The 17535-nt window shown below is 46.5% G+C and overlaps 1 protein-coding gene and 3 pseudogenes across 2 annotated transcripts; 2 read left to right on the plus strand and 2 right to left on the minus strand.

Annotated features, from left to right (window-relative positions):
- The first annotated feature begins 5937 nt into the window (after positions 1 to 5937).
- LOC101770331 lies at positions 5938 to 7659 on the plus strand (annotated as a pseudogene).
- A 436-nt stretch (positions 7660 to 8095) lies between these two features.
- LOC101766393 (transcription termination factor MTERF6, chloroplastic/mitochondrial) lies at positions 8096 to 10138 on the plus strand. Of its 2 annotated transcripts, none has more exons than XM_004970843.3 (2): positions 8096 to 8171; positions 8975 to 10138. In XM_004970843.3, the coding sequence occupies exon 2, from the start codon at positions 8987 to 8989 to the stop codon at positions 9983 to 9985; it is 999 nt and encodes a 332-aa protein (XP_004970900.1). In that variant the 5' UTR covers positions 8096 to 8171; positions 8975 to 8986; the 3' UTR covers positions 9986 to 10138. The 2 variants fall into 2 exon arrangements, with proteins under 2 accessions (XP_004970900.1, XP_004970899.1); XM_004970842.4 differs by having other exon boundaries at positions 8102 to 8171; positions 8957 to 10138.
- A 92-nt stretch (positions 10139 to 10230) lies between these two features.
- Positions 10231 to 14445, minus strand: LOC101770736 (annotated as a pseudogene).
- A 200-nt stretch (positions 14446 to 14645) lies between these two features.
- On the minus strand, positions 14646 to 17305 carry LOC101771130 (annotated as a pseudogene).
- Between the last annotated feature and the right edge of the window lie 230 nt (positions 17306 to 17535).

A 17535-nucleotide genomic window follows, 5' to 3' on the forward strand; every position in this document is an offset into this window, starting at 1 on the left:
TACCGAGTTAAAAGTAGAACTCTATAGTTTTGTCCGACTAGTACCCTTGTACTCAAAGCTACCCTGTAACCCTGCTCCCTGGATATATAAGGATGGGTAGGGACCCCCTCAAAATACGTTCAATCGAACACAAGCATACAACACACAGGACGTAGGGTATTACGCGATCTAGCGGCCCGAATCTATCTAAATCGTGTCTCTGCGTCACCATCGACTCCTTGAACTCGGGTCCAGATTAGAGTCAATTGAGGACTACAACTCTGACTCGAACTCTTTTGAAGAACTCCCCTTATCAGGTTCGCAACGGGGCCTAGTAATCACATCAACACCGCGAGGCAGATTCGTCTACTAGCCTGGCATGAAGCCATCTTTCCTTGCCCAAGACAATGAATCACGCCTCATCGCACACTTGGATATCCTCCCATATCAAGAGGGTACTCCACTCTCACTGATCCATGAAGAAGATGGCTCCACTGAAGTCATAACATCCAGCTCTGGAAGCTATTCTCCGAATAGAGAACTCTTTGTTATGGTTTCGCCAATTGATGGAACAGGAACTAGCGATCACCACCAAAGAACTCCTCATCGGGACGCCAAATGGAAGAAGTCTCCCAAGATGAATTATCAGCCGACGCCCCGGAGGGTGAAACTAGCAGCCAGAGAACTCAAAGAAGAGCAAGAAACAATCAGAGAGTGGAACGTCGTCGACTTTTAGCGGCAAGAGTTCCCATTGTGAACCTCGACAGAGCATTCAAAGCAGTTCAAACATAAGAACATAACACACCACTTGCCGCTATCGCTTCTATCGACCTTATCGCTCATTCAATGCCTCCAAACAAATACAGCGAACCCCTGTTATACTTGGCAGAACACGCATACAAACTCCTTGACAAAGAAACACCAATCCCATCCGTGCCTCGTAACCCAAGTCATCATGATGATAGTAGAGACAATGCAAGACTCTCAAACCAACAACATGACGAACCAAGACAACATAGGGGCGTACTCGAAGCTTCAAGATGAAACAGAGATGCAGCTGAGGGTAGTCATACAGCCTCCGCGGAAGAACCATGCCACCGCAGAGTAATTCCAGAACCCTCGCACATTAGTGATCTTCGAGAAACATTAAACCACAATCGTGATGCTCAAGATATAATCAACAACCGCCGTCGTGAACATGAAGCTGAGGGTGATGACAATGACCACTTCCCTGCTTTTACAAGACAAATCATGCAGGCTACTCTCCCAGAGAAATTCAAACACTAAATATGATGGCAAACAAGACCCAGTTCAGTGGCTCCGCTGCTACGCATTAGCAGTTCAAGCTGCACGTGGAAGCGATGATACAAAAGTCATCCACTTTCCCGTATGCATGGAACCAACGCCACTAACTTGGCTCGAATCTTTGAAACCTAACTCCATCGACTCATGGTCTGATCTAAAGAAAGATTTTACAAGCAACTATGCGGGAGCTATGCAGCGTCCCGGCAACAGAATTGACTTGGCTCAGGTTAAACAGCAAAAGGATGAGTCCCTCCGCAGCTACCTACACTGTTTTTTCAACAAAAAGGCTATAATTGTCGACATCTCAAAAGCAGATGTAATTGAATGTTTTCAAAATGGTCTCTGGGACTGACGCATGTTCCAAGACTTTTGCAGATGCCAGCCAGCGGATATCAAAGAACTCAAAATTATGGCTCATTCATGGGCAGACGAAGAAGACAAGGAGCGCGAAAGGTTTGATTCACACTGCAATCGCGGACGTGACAACAATACTAGCAACAATAAAGAACAAGACAGAAATCGCAACGGCGATCACCGAAGCAATTATTCGGGCAATCAGAATTGCAAGCGCAAACCAGACAATACCATTGCAGCGATATCAAACTCAAGCAAGAAAGGAAGCCATGGTCTTTCAAATTTGAGAACTTTTGGATGAAAATGCCGTGATTCAAAGAAATTGTCACGAATGCACGGAATGCGCCAACCGAACATCACAAGACTTTCCACATATTGTACCATAAACTCCTTCACACCTCACAGGCGCTGCGAGCATGGAGCAGTGGCCTTATACCAATGCAAGACAACAACTGTATATGTCACTGGAGGTCATCCTACGTCTGGACATTGCAATCACTCACCCAAGGCGAGCAACAACTAAGAACCCAACTCAAAAAGGAGGGTGTTAGGCCTATCTGCGATTGAAAGAGTGAGAAGGAAACAAGCTGCGCGCATAACAAATCTCAAGGCAGGAGATGCGAACACGCGGTTCTTCCATCGCAAAGTGAATGCACACAAAAGGCAAAATCACATTTAGAGACTATAAAAGGACTCTGGATGGGCTGTCTCACATGAAGAAAAAGCATTAGTCGCTCAGGAACATTTCACGGCTGCCCTTCGTCGACCACCGTCATGCCAAAACGACATCAATTGGGACAGGCTAAACCTGCAACGCCACGACCTCGACGGCCTAGACTCCCAATTCATAGAAGAGGAAATTAAAAGAGCCATTCATCTTCTGCCAGCTGAAAAAGCCCCAGGACTGGACGGGTTCACTGGCGTATTCTTCAAAGAGTGCTAGGAGATTATCAAGCATGACGTTATGAATGCAGCAAAAGCTTTTCACCTTCTCTGGACCGCCAACTTGAGCCTTCTAAACTTAGCGAACATCATTTTGCTACCTAAGAAAGAAGGGGCTGACACAATCACTGATTTCCGCCCAATCAGTCTGATTCACTCATTCATCAAATTTATCACAAAAGCTTTGGCAATGCGACTCGTACCTCACATGGACACAATCGTATCTAAAAACCAGAGCGCGTTCATCAAAAAATGTAGCATTCACGATAATTTTATGTCATTCTGCTCCATGGCTAGACGTCTCCAGCAAAGTAAATGTCCTGCCTTGCTGCTCAAACTTGACATTGCGAAGGCTTTTGACTCCATCAGGTGGGAATACCTTTTGTCCCTCATGCAACGACTAGGTTTCCCCGCTCGCTAGTGCGATTGGGTGGCCGCACTCTTGCTTACTTCATCATCACGAGTACTACTCAACGGGATGCCAAACGGGCCTATCAAGCATGGGAGAGGACTGTGACAAGGGGACCCACTACCCCCCCTGCTGTTCCTCATTGCCATTGATCCGCAACAGAAGATCCTGAAACTAGCCACCGATCGAGGGCTCCTTTCCAAATTACAAGGACACGTAAACGATCTCCCGGTATCGATGTATGCGGACGACACGACCATCTTTGTCAATCCCACACAAGCGGATATCTCAAATTTGGTCGAAATCATGTCACATTTCGGTGATGCCACAGGCCTCAACACCAATTTCCACAATTCAACGGTAGTCCCAAATCGATGCACAGGGTTGAACATGGATAGCATCCTTCAAAACCTTAGGTCTCACTTCCCCCATCAAATACTTGGGTCTACCTCTCACCACTAGGAGGCTTCGACATGTTGATTTTCAGCCTCTAGTGGACAAGGCAGTGGCGAAAATGACTACATGGAATGGGAAGAATATCAACTACGTGGGACGATTGATGCTCGTCAAGTCAGTCCTCACATCACAAGCTATCTACTTCCTCACGGCTTTGAGAGCGCCGAAGAGCGTCCTAAAGGAAATAGACGCCAAGAGGAGAAGATTCCTCTGGGCGGGATCCGAGGTCCTGACAGACGCGAAGTGCAAAGTGAATTGGCCTAAATCAACTCGTCCAACTGACTTGGGGGGCTTGGGCATCCTTCGCTTCGGCAGATTCGTGCAGGCACTGCACCTGCGTTGGTTGTGGAAGGATTGGGTGGAAGACTAGAAACGCTGGGACGATCATGACCTGCCATGCAACACAACAGACATGCTCCTATTAGCGGCAGCATCCTCAATCACAGTGGGCGACGGTGCGCGAACTTTGTTTTGGCAAAGCGTCTGGCTGCAAGGACAAAGACCGTGTGATATAGCACCAAATATTTTCAAGATTTCAAGGAAGAAAAAAAATCATTGAAGGAAGTGTTAAGCAGCAACAGATAGGTCCGTGATGTAAACCTGCGTCACCCGAATTTTTCGATCCGGCACTTCATCGAATTCATCCAACTGTGGAGGGCGGTCTGAGACGCCGACCTAAGGGAAAATGTGTAAGACACCAACACTTGGAAATTCTCAAACAATGGAGAATACACAACAGCTTCAACGTATCGTGCACAGTTCATCGGAACCGAGAAGACAAACCTGAAAAACTTTGATTTGGAAAACTTGGGCTCCTCCAAAATGTACGTTCTTCGCTTGGTTGGCCATCCAAAACCGACTGTGGACATCAGACAGGCTACAAGCCCAAGGTTCGGCAAATTCAGGGCGCTGCCCCCTATGCACACAAGACCAGGAGTCAAGCTGCCATCTGTTCGTGGAGTGCCGCGGTGGGTAGTGGAGGTGGCGGGGGCATCAGACCCCAACAGGTTAGTGTTGGCGGCGGCAAAGGGCAGCTACGGAGGCGGTAGAGGCCACCGGAGCAGGAAGGAGGTGGGTGGCGGCGGGGTGTCGCATCAGGGCCTCGCGTGGCTTAGGCTATCGAGAGGAATCGAGGAAGACGAAGACGGGAAGAAGAAAAGGATAACAGAGAAGGGGGGTGTGATTTTGATAGTTGGATCTACATCCAATGGATAGGAACGGTAATTGATAGAAAATGGATATTTCAATTCATTGAAGAGAGGACAGTCCCATGAATGAACTGGCGAATTGATCCACTACTTTCCATGAGTCTTATAAGAGCAACTTCAAGAGTTTTTCAAAAAATTCTTCCCCAAAACGAGGTATTGAGAGCTATGCTAAAAATATTTTCCCCCAAAAAACAAATTAAGCCAAAAAAAACACTAAAAACTATCTCCCAATAATTTTAAAAAAAAGGCCATGTTGTCATAATTCGGCCAATATACTTAGCCTGCCCACCTTTCGACCCATGACACCAGGCGTCCTTCTCCACGTGCTGCGCCATGCACCGGACCTGTGCTGCGCCATGCACCGGACCTCCTCGACCCCTTCTGTTTTGAGTAGTGTTGTTTGAGCTTTCAAGGGATCTACATAGAAAAGGAAACAAAATGCAGAGCAGCATTTGTACTTGGATTATATGTTAGCAGTATAGCCCAGTTGATATTAGTAAAGTTCAAGGTACGCAGAATCCAAACTCTTATAGCACTATAATTACCGACAATCTTCAAGAATTATGAGCACTACAACATGTAATATGGGAGCAGGAATAGTTCAGTAGCTGAGTCCCTGTAAACACCCATTCACCACTATAGTGTTTTTATACTAATTCAAGAATTTCTGTTGCTAGAAAGAATGTTCCTCCAACTCTCCAAACACTAAAATTGGAATGTTGTAGAGATCAAAGCCTTTCAGCTTTACTTGTCCGAAAGTCTCTTCATACTTCACCATGGCTATCTTCAGTGTATCTTTGTCGCAGTGCCTGAATACAAGCTCCATGGGCATTCTGGAGCTTTGTGCTTCTACTCTATCTCCTAGAACCTGAAGTGAATACAAATATGAGGTGAGTATTATGCAACTGTAAGAATGGGAAGTTTCTAAAGTTGAACTGAGAAATTAAGAACTTATGCAGAAGAAAGAAAGAAAAATTGCAGAAGAAAGAAAGAAAAATTGAATAGCGGTGTAAGGCTAAAATCTGTCCGAAAAATCAACTGCGTGCTTCAAGCGTCACCGGAGTGCAGCAGGTGAGGAGCCATCGTCGTCGTCAAGGACTCAGACCTTGAGCTGCGTGCCATCACTGGCCACGTAGTGCAAGCGCCCGCCGGAGTGCACGAGGCGCGCATCGCCACCGCCCACCGCCGGCGCTGCCGCCCCGCTGCTCGCCCCGCCGGATCTTGAAGCTACAGATACATCAAACCTCAGGAGATCTTGAAGCTCAGCAGATCTTGAAGCTCCGGATGGACACCACTAGTGGCCGTCAGCTGCCATCCTTCTTCCGTGCGTCGTGGCCGCACTTCCCACCGACTGCCCTCCTCGCGGCCGCCGCTCTCGCCGCCGCGCAGCTGTGGTCCGCTGGGAACCGATGCTTGAGGCACACCTTGAGGCCACACCCCTTGCACTGCATCGTGTTGCAGAAGGTGAGCGCCTCCTTGCACCGCGGTGCGGGGCACTGTGGCTTGCGCTTCCTCGCCGGGTTGCAGCTACCCGACCACGCGTGCACGTCCAGGATGTCAGCCTACCCCGGTGCCGCCCGCTCGACGGAGTCGCCGCAGTCCGGGCACAGCACGACGGGAAAAAACGCGCGCGGGGAAGGGGAGGGAGGCGGATTGGGGAAGACCGGCCGACGCGAATATACGCGGGGCGAGCGGTGTTTTTTGCGCGTCGCTAATATTTTTGGGAGTTCTAATGGATTGTTGAAGTTTTTTTTCTCTTTTTTTTCCCTAAAAGAGGTATTGGGGTAAAATTAACAGTTTTTTAGAGTTGCTCTAAGTCTTTTAAACAATAAATATGATGGTACGACTTTGCAGGAGCAAATGCTTAATTCAGCAATAAATGGCACTCTGAACGTGCTACGGTCATGCAAAAAGAATCTCTTGCTCAAAAGGGTCATCCTCACATCTTCATCGTCAACTGTGAGGATCAAGGACGAAGCTGACCTGCCCCCTAACGTGTTACTGGATGAAACATCATGGAGCTCCATCGAGTACTGCGAGAGTCTCCAGGTGAGCTTGGGACAATCCAATCCTAATTCACTCTGATCTTATGCCAGTGCAAACAATTTCTCTGAAGAGTGTTTGTTATCTCTCCGATGTGATCCTTGATATGGTACGCTGTCGCGAAGATCCTAGCTGAGAAGGCGGCCTGGGAGTTCGCCAAGGAGCATAAGATCGACCTCGTGACTGTTCTTCCCACCTTTGTTATCGGACCTAGTCTGTCCCCCGAGCTTGGCCCCACTTCTTCAGATGTCCTCGGCTTATTCCAAGGTGCGTGATCGAATCATATCTGACCACGCTGTTAACTGTTCATCAGGTCTCGTAAGCCTAATTGCTGGTCCATCACACTCTAGATGTCGCCATACACGCTGTGCAGCTTTCCTGCTCTGGAAAGAACCATATTCTCTGCACACACGTTCTAGTTTCTGAATGCCAGTGAAACCATGTCGTTGTAGGGGAGACGGGGAAGTTCACGGTGTACGGGCGGATGGACTACGTCCACATCGACGACGTGGCGAGCTGCCACATCCTGGCCTACGAGGCCGCCGGCGCGCAGGGGAGGTACATCTGCAACGCGGCGGTGCTGGACTGCGGCGACCTCGCCGCCCTGCTCATGCGGCGGTTCCCTTCGTACCCGATCCCCAAGAGCCTGCCCACGTCTACGCCGAGCAGTCGTACGGCTACGACACCTCCAAGGCCCGCGCGCTGGGGATGCAGGGGTTCAAGGGCGTCGAGGAGATGTTCGACGACACCGTGGAGTCGCTCGTCGGACACCGCCATCTCCCGACGGAGAACGCGAGCACGAGCTCTCTCTCCTTTGAATTCTGGCGTGGAAGACCTGCGTTGTTGCACAGTCGCATATATTTGTAGTTTCTATACAATAACAGGTATTTGGACTGTGAGTGACAGCAGAAGAGATCACATAGCCGTATGAAGAGAATAATCAGTTGAGATGTGTTCCATCTTGCATTTTTAGTGGTCGATAACTTTGTTCTCTTTGTGTGTTTCTTTTTTCAAAAATCACCAATGACACGGTACAACGTAACAATGTTGGTCAGGAATGCAAAAAAAAATTTGCGAAAGGGGTAGGGATTATATTAAACTTCCTGGAACAGTACAAAGCCTTTACATCCAAGAACCTACACAACACACTAAAAGGGGGGAAAAGGGAAAACGAGTAGTTCATTTCAGCCATGGGTCCTCTCACTCCTCAGCATTATCTTCCTCCTTCCCACTGAATTTGAGCCATGGGCCTACTGAATTTAGTGGTGCCGGGCTATGTGCTTCTGGGCTGAATTTAGTCGTGCCGGCCTATGTATTTTTGGGCCTTTCAGATCGCTGCAGCTCTCTCCCAGTTTTGATACAGTCAGAGACAGACAGATAAGCACCGTCATCTTCTCTTATCCTCCTCCCCTCCCTCTTTCCTTCCTACTCGATTACGCGCCCGCAGCCTCTCCTTCTCCGGTGCCGAGAACAAGGTGGATTCTATCTTCCTCCGAACTTGTGTGCTGCTGCTCAATTTTGATTCTAGACGCAAAGTTTTATCATCGTCTTTGCAGCCCTACACCTGTTAACTATCTTCGATTTGTTTCTTTTTTTCTTTGGAAATGTTGGGTGGTGAGTGGTGCGTTGCAGTGATCAAATTAGTAGTTCAGAGAGTATAAAAAAAATTAGTATTTCAGACGATAGTAAGGTCCGTCTGGTAGGATTGCGGCTGTGGTTAAAACGGTTGGGGCTGTGGCTTCTCCAGTGAAGCAATATTTTTAGTTTCGACTTGTCTAGATGGAAAAAATTTAGCAAAATAGCTTTTTCTAACCGTGTAACATGAATAAAAATGATGAAATATCTATAATACTCTTATTCATTTTATTTTTATTTTTCGGTTTTCTCTTTTTTCCCTATTTTTTCTTCTCTCTTTCTTTTCCCTTCTCTCCCTTTTTCTTTTTCTTTTATTTTTCCCTTTCTCCCTTTTCTCTTCTCTTCCCATCCTTCCCCACTTTCCTTCCCTTCCTCTCTTTCCTATCCATTCACCCGCCGCAGCTCCCTCCAGCTCCGCCCCGCCCCGCGCCCCAGCGCGCGCCGCCGCCCTCGGGCCTCGTCTGCGCCCGCCGCCGGCCACCTCCGCCCGCGGGCCCCACCGGAGGACAAGGGTGTCCAACGACGCGAGAAGCCGCGGGGAGCCAATTTTTTTTGGCTCCCGCTCCCTCAATCGGCTCCACCGGAGGACAAGGGTGTCCTCTCTAGCATGCTAATTCTGTCACAGGATTTCGTTGTTGGACAGGGAAGGATCCCAATGGCCAGCGGCGTCAGTAATGGCAAGAGCCTGACGCAGTGGTTGAGGGAGAACGGGTTCGACGAGGAGACCGTCGCGCGCATGGCAAGGAGGTGCAAGAACCTGCACAGCCTCGACGCCGGCGAGGCCTCGGGCGTCTGGGACTACCTCCTCACCAGCGTCAAGATCGAGCGGCGGAGGCTGCGGCACGTGGTGGCCAAGTGCCCCAAGGTGCTCACCCTGCCCGTGGACGGCAAGCTTGTGCCCACGGTGCAGTGCCTCGCCACGCTGCAGGCCAAGCCCGGGGAGGTGGCGCAGGCCATCGCCAAGTTCCCGCAGATACTCTTCCACAGCGTAGAGGAGAAACTCTGCCCACTCCTGGCCTTCTTCCAGACACTCGGCGTCTCCGAGAAGCAGCTCGCCAAGCTGCTCATGGTCAACCCGCGCCTCATCAGCTACAGCATTGAGGCCAAGTTCTCGCAGATGGTCGACTTTCTTGTGGACCTGGACATGGACAAGGAAGGCATGATCGGCAAGATCCTTACCAAGGAGCCGTACATCATGGGGTACAGTGTCGATAAACGGCTGCGTCCCACTGCCGAATTCCTCAAGTCGGAGGTCGGGTTACAGGGGTTAGATCTCAAAAGGGTGATCATGAGCTTCCCTGATATATTGTCACGAGATGTGGATAAGATTCTGCGGCCCAATTTAGCGTTCTTGCGGAGCTGCGGTTTCAGCAAGGGTCAGGTTATGGCATTGGTGGCTGGATACCCTCCTGTTCTTATCAAGAGCGTCAAGCATTGCTTGGAGCCAAGGATAAAGTTCCTGGTCAAAGAAATGGGGCGGGACATGGGTGAGGTGGTAGATTACCCCCAGTTCTTTCGCCATGGCCTCAAGAGGAGCCTGGAGTACCGTCACAAGGTGCTCAAGCAGAAGAACTCAAGTTGCAGCCTCAGCGAGATGCTAGACTGTAATCAGAAGAAGTTTGCCATGAAATTTGGTTTGGTTGCAGCAGTTTAGGTACTCATCTTGTCTCTAGTTCCCAGGTAGTATGTTTTTTTTTTGTTTCAAGTGAATGTTTTCGTTTGTACCTTCAGGTTGTATTGTTCTTGAACATCAGAAGAAGTATCTTGATTAGTTGATCTTGAGGATATCTATTTTATTTGAGAGCAAGAAAGTGCACGCCATGTGGGCTTTCCCTTCTGTCATTAAATACCTCGATCGATATCCGCAAATTTGTGGTAGTGCGGTAAACAGAAAGAAGCTTTTTAACGCTATAACTTTCCTCCCTTTGAAAATTTACCACTCACCTATTTACACTCGCATATATCAATTTTTCTTAGTTCAATACTTACAGGCACAAACATATAGAGGAAAATAGTTTCTATTGAGCCAAACTCCTATGTACAGTATATCTGAAAGAAGATTTGTAGGGCAACCACTCAACACATTTGTCAATCCTCCTCCTCAGATATTGTCTGATCTCTTTTTGCTGAAGTTCAGGCATGCTCTCACATACCATGTCAATCAGGTCAGGCAACTCTAGAGCAGCATCCTATGCATAAAAGTGGAGAACTTTGGGTAGGAAGATGGTCTGCTTCCTGACCATGACATTTGCTTGAATGAACTCAGTCCTGGCTTGCTCCAGTTGGTGGTAATTTCTTAGCTGTGTACAGCCTTACCTGTAGAAGTCATTCACAATAATTATAACTTAGTAACATAAGGTTGGAATGGTGAAAAATTAGTAAGGGCAGTGGAGCTTACAGGTGGATCTGAAAATGCTCCTGTGGAAAGAGCAAAGTGAGCAATTAGCTCTGGATGACAAAGCGCATATGGATGCATGGAGCTCCCTGATTTTTTTGTTGGTGAAATAGCGTGCGAACCCACTGTAATTTCAGGCCCAGTATGTTAGTATTATCCTTTCATGATGCGAACATTTCTTTTCTTTTGTTATAAATCTTTGACTGATAATTGCTATATTGATGAATGCCATACCAGTGAAGGGCAGTGGGATTGGCATCCTAGAACTGAGTTCTGAATAATTTGGGAGTTTACTGAATGTCCACCCACATTATATGCAGCCTGGAACAGATTACTCAACACTGTCAGAGAAATTCATATGTGATTCGAATGCCAGTGTGGTTGTTATTTGACTGATTGTCAAAAGTATGATAATTGTACCTTCAGAATCATGTCAGTGCTTTTCATGCGTTTTTCCTGTAGCCCATAGGCCATGAAAGCCTGTAATATTTCAGAAGCAATGTTAGTTATGTATCATGCTGAGTCTAAAAGCAAACATTCTTTAAGGTGGTAATAGCTAAAAATATTGAACATACATGCATAAGCAAAGCATTGTGGATGTTAATCCAAAAACAGAGTTGCTCTTCATGTTCCATCTTTGTAGGGTCAATCTTCTCCAGCCGTTTTATCAGCGTTCTGGGACACAAAGGGACCAACTGTAAAATGTAAATCAAGTTCTTTTTCCTTCCTATATTAATCTTTTACAAGTTCGCTTACCTGATAGTATCCAGCATTTTAGAGGCATACTCAAATTTGTCTTCATCTATATGTATCCTTGGAAAAATTATCATCCCAGTGTATTGTACATTACTCCCATCAAATGAACCATATGCATCAGAGGTTGTGTCGACATTGTAATGGCATCGAGGGCTCCAACTATCGACCGGGTACTTCAGAGAAAAGGAACTCGATGCAGATGAGAAAGAAGGAGTGGACGATGGCTCAAATTTTGCCTCTTTCAATGGCTTGCTCGCAAGTTTGCAGTAGACAGCAGAAATGCACCTTAGTATGTCCTCTGAAAGTTTGCAGGAGATCTTGGGTACATATTCAGTGATAGAAGCACTCAAGAAGTTTGCGAGACTGGACCGCCCTGAAGATGATCTTGATAGCTCCTGAGTATGCTTCAGCAACATCAAAGCCACGTCAGAGGCTTTCACTTAAGAAGAATCAACAACTAAAACAGAGTTAATAACTGTATCGATGAATGGAAGAGAAGCTGTCATACGCGTTTATAATCAGTGTGTTGGCAGGTTATAGGCTGCAGACTCCTTGATGTTTCTCAGGCGAAGGGTGCCCTCGTCAGTGGTCTTTCTGCCGCGTTGACGGTGCGATTCTTTCTCCACCTGATCAACAACTGTTGCCTTCGTATGCAACATAACCCCTGTGCATTGATCTGTTCCAGGTGGCAAAGGTTTGAACCAGAGCAGAAGCACGAGGAGAGACACCGAGGTATTGATCAAATGCGGCTCTGTATAAGGACAGCAGGTGCAGTTCCTTGCGAACAACTTCCTCCTCAAGGACTGCTATCTCCCAGGCCAAGTCTGCAACAGACTGCATTCAAAACAAAATCAGGAATCAAAGATTAAAAGGTCTAAATATCACGTATGATTAAATGCATTCAAAACAACTGGACTATTCTTTTTTGATAATTTACTTTATGCTGTTCAAAATTTGGACTTGAAACACAGTTCCTGACTATAGCACACACACACATAATTTTTAAAAAGGGAGCATAATCATAACTAATGACTTTAATCACATCTCCCTAGATATGACAAAGCATCATTCTGTTGGCATCATGATATACTAAGTTATTAAGAAAAAGGAACGTGATTCATAAAGAATGGATGGAAGACCTGCATTTTGACAGCTTTTCTTCAGCTTTTGGAAACAGAGGCCCTCGAGATCAGGATCATGAACCAATTTGTTAGGGTATGGAACTAACCTTTGAAATAGTTCTTTCAGTTCTCTCTGCACTGGTGATGATGCGATGCTCGGGAAATTTGTCAGGGAGGTTAAGAGAATATCTTGTATGGAGCATCTTATTGCGATTGGTTGTCTGCACAATAAGGAAATGGAGTGGAACAAGCAAAGTTCAGTCAAAATAAAATAAGTGGCTGAAGAATAATTGCTTTGACTACTCGATGAACAAGAAAGCAGTGCAAGCAAAAACAAAAAACAAATTAGATTACCCACAGGTATGTGATCGGAGAGTCACAGCGATATGTCAGTGACATTTACATATGTGCTTATAGCACTGAAAAGAGAACAATTTATCAAGGTTAGATAGAAAATCAAGCACTTGAGGTGTAACTGAAAGCTTGGCAGCTCAGGATGCTGAAACTGAATATTTCTGTAGTCAAAGGAGGATCTTTTTTCAGTCAAAGGAGACACGAAACATAATAGCATAAAGATGTGGTGCTGGAAAATGATTTTTCAAGTACAACTGTCTATAATGCTGTTCCTATTCAAATTCACAGAAAAGGCACGAGCACTCTGCGTAGCTAGAACAGAAACTTTCAACATCATTACTGGCAGTACATGTCACCTGAGAGACTATTGAAGTGATCTGCTGAAGACAATGGCAGAGCACAGTAACACACAAAAATATAAATAGGTCTATGCAGAAAATGCTGCTAATGCAACCAAATAAGAATCAAACAGTATTATCAAAAAAAGGCGATCGAAACCACTGTTATGGCCTTTTATAGAATTTATGCTCAGTTTTTGTTTGCTCAAAAAAGAAAAGGAATATATGGTCAGACACTCACACAGTCACACTGCTAGAAGAACCATATGCATCATGCTGAAAAAACTACTGCATACTAACCTTCTTGAGTGTCGGTGTTGCTGATGAGAAGATGGTGTTTCTGCACTGAATCCTCTTTCCTTGAGCGCCTCTAGTCCTGGGTCCTCCATGGCTGCTGGACTATGCTTCAATCACCAAGAACCTGCCAAAGCTATCAAGACTGAGCATGTACTGCAAGCAACACCACTCCATGTCAAGCTTCAGAGAAGGATAAAGCTCAGGTAACCCCTCACACTGATGAGCTATCTGAACTCGCATGTCATGAGCTCCTGCTATGTGCCATGAGCTGCCACCGAGGAGAACGGAAGAAGAATAGGAGGGCGATGACTAAGCTCGGTAAAATTTCACTCACTGAACTAGACAGAGCCTATGTCCCTTGCCATGCAAAGGAATGAAATGAAAGGTGAGGTGCAAAAGGACAAGAAGAGCAACTAACTGAGCACAACAAAAACGATGAACAAGCAGAGAGGTCCTAACGCCAGCACAGCTACTACATAGGCTGACAACTAACAGTGGCTTGGAGGAGGATTAAGAGCTGATATTTGTGGAGGGTAGGATTAGTAGTGCAGGAGCTAGCTGCTGAGACCTGAGAGACAAGGTGGCCCACACGCAAGGACGAGGCCAAAGTATGCAGCAGAGGTAAGTAAAGAAAGGGGATGAAACCCGCCGGAAGATACGGTCAGGGGAAAAAAATGAAAAGAATAAAGAACGAAGGAAAGCTAGGCGAGCTTAAAAGGAGGCAAAACGAAAGAAAAGAGGAACGGGGGTACCCTCAATCATCACGATGTGCCTGCTAATCCCGCCATTAAAAGAGCAGGGAGAGGGAGGTGAGCTAGCCAACGGCTCCAAGCTAAACACAACAGTGCTCAATAATGGCGACGTGGAGGCGACGATGACGACGACGACGATGCGGGACTTACCGGCGGTGCGTGCCTGGCGAAACGGCCGGGGGGCCAAGCCGGAGACGACGGCGACCCGTACCAGATCTCAGTAATGATGCAGTGCTCGATCGTTTTTGCAGAAATGAAAACGATAATGATCCTTTATGTTGGCATGATCTCTTCAGTCATTCATCAACACACAACAACCGGTGCATCATAAATAGGAATGAACCTTTCAATCTCTCATGTTCTCTTACTTAATACTGAAAATGTCAGTACATCTGGCTTCATTCCCTGATCCAACATTTCTTGTAAAAGATCTTCGGCCTTAGCTGTTTCTCCCTGGCTGCAGTATCCATTTACAAGAGCTGTGTATGCGTAAACATCAGGAGCAAGTCCTTTTGTTAACATCTCATCGAACAATCCCCGAGCTTCATCTAGATATGCTGCTTTGCACTGCCCGCCAATTAATACTGTGTAATAGGCTACATCAGGTTCAATTTCATTGTTTTTCATATTGCTCAGCCACGTCTTATGCTTTGCTCTAAGAAGAATACTCCTTGTTTCCTTAGCAATGTCCTGCCACCTTCGGTACAGAATCTCCTTTAGGTGGACATCCAATAGCACAGTGTATGCAACTACATCAGGCTTGATTCCAAAATTTATCATTTGATCAAACAAATCACAAGCTTCTTTCAACCGGCCAACCTTGCAATAACCATTCATCAGTGCAGTGTATGCAATGACATCAGAAAGTCCTCGCTCAACCATATCATCGAACCATAAGCGAGCATTGTGCATATCTCCCGTCTGACAATAAGCTGATATAAGTTTGCTGTAGGAAATTACATGAGGAACAACATTCTTTTCCAGCATCATGCTACATACACTTGAAGCCCGTTCTACTTTTCCATCTCTACAAAGGCCGCTTATCAATTTGAAACATGAAAACGGATCCACCATATTTCCTTGTTTAGCAACCCTGAGGAAAAGCATGTAAGCATGGTCAGTCCAGCCTGAACGCAAATAACCACAGACCATAGAACTGTACATCACTTCAATATCATCTATCCTTTTTTTCTTCTACTATATTAAATAACACCTCTGCTTCGCTCAGGTTGCCTCCTATACAAAAATCAGCAATAACTACACCATAGGTGAGTGAATTAGGCTCCAACCCTTGGTCCATAATGTGCTCTAGAAGATCAAATACCTTCATAACAAGACCATTCCTGCTATATCCACTGGCCAATATGTTATATGTAACTACATCTGGTTTTATATTTGCCTTCAGCATCTGCTCAAATGCTTGCCAAGCATTTTCTGTTTCTCCTTTGAGACAGTAACCATTGATCAGGCATGTATAGTATATTTTGTCTGGTGCCAAACCTTCAGCCATCATTTCATTCAGTAGCTGAACTGCTGCGTTCATGTTCCCAAGCTTGCAATAAGCATCCATACCAATGTTATAAAGCATGCCATTAAAATGGAGTCCTAAACCTCTAAATTTCTGGAAGTACACAGTAACTTCAGATGTCATGCCTAATTTCCTGAGGCACTGTAGAAGATAGCCAACAATGTGACAATTTATCTCAATGCCATGGGATACCATAGCTTCAACATGATGCCACGCCTTTTCTAGGTTACCCATTTTGCAATAACTACGAATGAGATAGCTATAACCATATTGATCAGGGGCAGATCCATGTTTGGTCTTGTTCTCCAAGACTTTTTCAGCCTTCTCCAGTTTCATTTCTTTGCATAGTCCATCAATTACCATGTTATAAGCCATGGCCTCAATTGGAACCCTCTCCTGGGTGATTTCTTGTAGAACAGTATATATGCTTATCATGTTATAAGCAAGGTCATACTTTCCACAATCACAAAGACCAATTATAAATGACGAGTATCCGTGTACATCTGGTTTCACTCCCATTTCAATCATCCCAACCCACACTTAGAATGCTTCATCAGCCTTATTTGCTTGGAAAAGCGACCTGGTGACTATGTTTAATGAATGAGCATCCAGCGTCAACTGAAAGCACTTCATTTGATCATAAGTGGTGACAACCATATCCGATTCACCGCTCTGAGATACAAATTTGAGCAGAAAGTTGCAAGCCAAATTGTTGGACAAATCCAAGTCTGCAAAGGTGACAAAACTTTTCTATTGTTGCTTGTGCATCGTGGCATGTGGTGTATGCCTTGATCAAGCAATTGGCTGCAAATGAGAGTACGTGAGAAGTGACACATGTTTTTCTAAGTTGATCAATGAGTGTCAAGATTTCAGGACCTCCACTATCAGTTGCCGAGATAACCTCACAGAAAAAGGATACCAGCATCTTTCCCTGGAATGAATGGGATAAAATTTGTATCATCTCTGAGTAGGTTGAGAAGTCATGGTGAAACCCAAGGCTATGTGTATCTTTAAAGTAGGCAAATACAACAGCACCCTTCTCCTCTTAATGAAATACGTGCCTTAAAAAATGCAACAGCACCCAAGGCTATGTGTATGTGTATCTTTAAAGTAGGCAAATGCAACAGCAGGCTTCCTCCTTAGGCAGCGGCAGCGGAGCGTCTGCGCAACACTTTCAGAGCTTGGAGAACGGTGTCGTTTCCGGATAGGTTCATTATCAGGAGCACAATTCAGGTTTACATCACCGCTCGAGTCCTCTAACTGAACTGAAGAGGCGGATACAGAGAACACGACGGGCGGCGCGCACGCACACGGGTGCTAACCCCCCGGCCGCCGGGCACGCTCAGGGACAAAACCGGCCGAGCCAACTGAACCTGCCGCGGCCGCCCTTACGGGAGGTTCACGTGATGAGCTTGGGGGAGGAAGCGGCCCATCGTCGCTCTACTTCGGCGATGATGAAACCCCGCCCGGTCATCCTGCCTCCCGTCCCGCTGAGGAGCTCTGCTTTCTCGCCCGCGACGCTGCCATGGACACGGAGGGTCGTCTGCGGTTGGCCTTACTTGCGGCGGCCCCGGGCGCACCGGCGGATATGCCCATCGATGGTCTGCGCCGCGCACTCGCCGAGCTCCCCGTCGCCGGTGGCGACAACTTCTCCATCCGGCGC

This window comes from Setaria italica, chromosome V (assembly GCF_000263155.2).
Source record: "Setaria italica strain Yugu1 chromosome V, Setaria_italica_v2.0, whole genome shotgun sequence".
Lineage (NCBI taxonomy): Eukaryota > Viridiplantae > Streptophyta > Magnoliopsida > Poales > Poaceae > Setaria > Setaria italica.

Bases quoted from the DNA above. Each gene is read 5' to 3' on its own strand.
- LOC101766393 (XM_004970843.3), top strand. From the start codon at position 8,987: ATGGCCAGCGGCGTCAGTAATGGCAAGAGCCTGACGCAGTGGTTGAGG.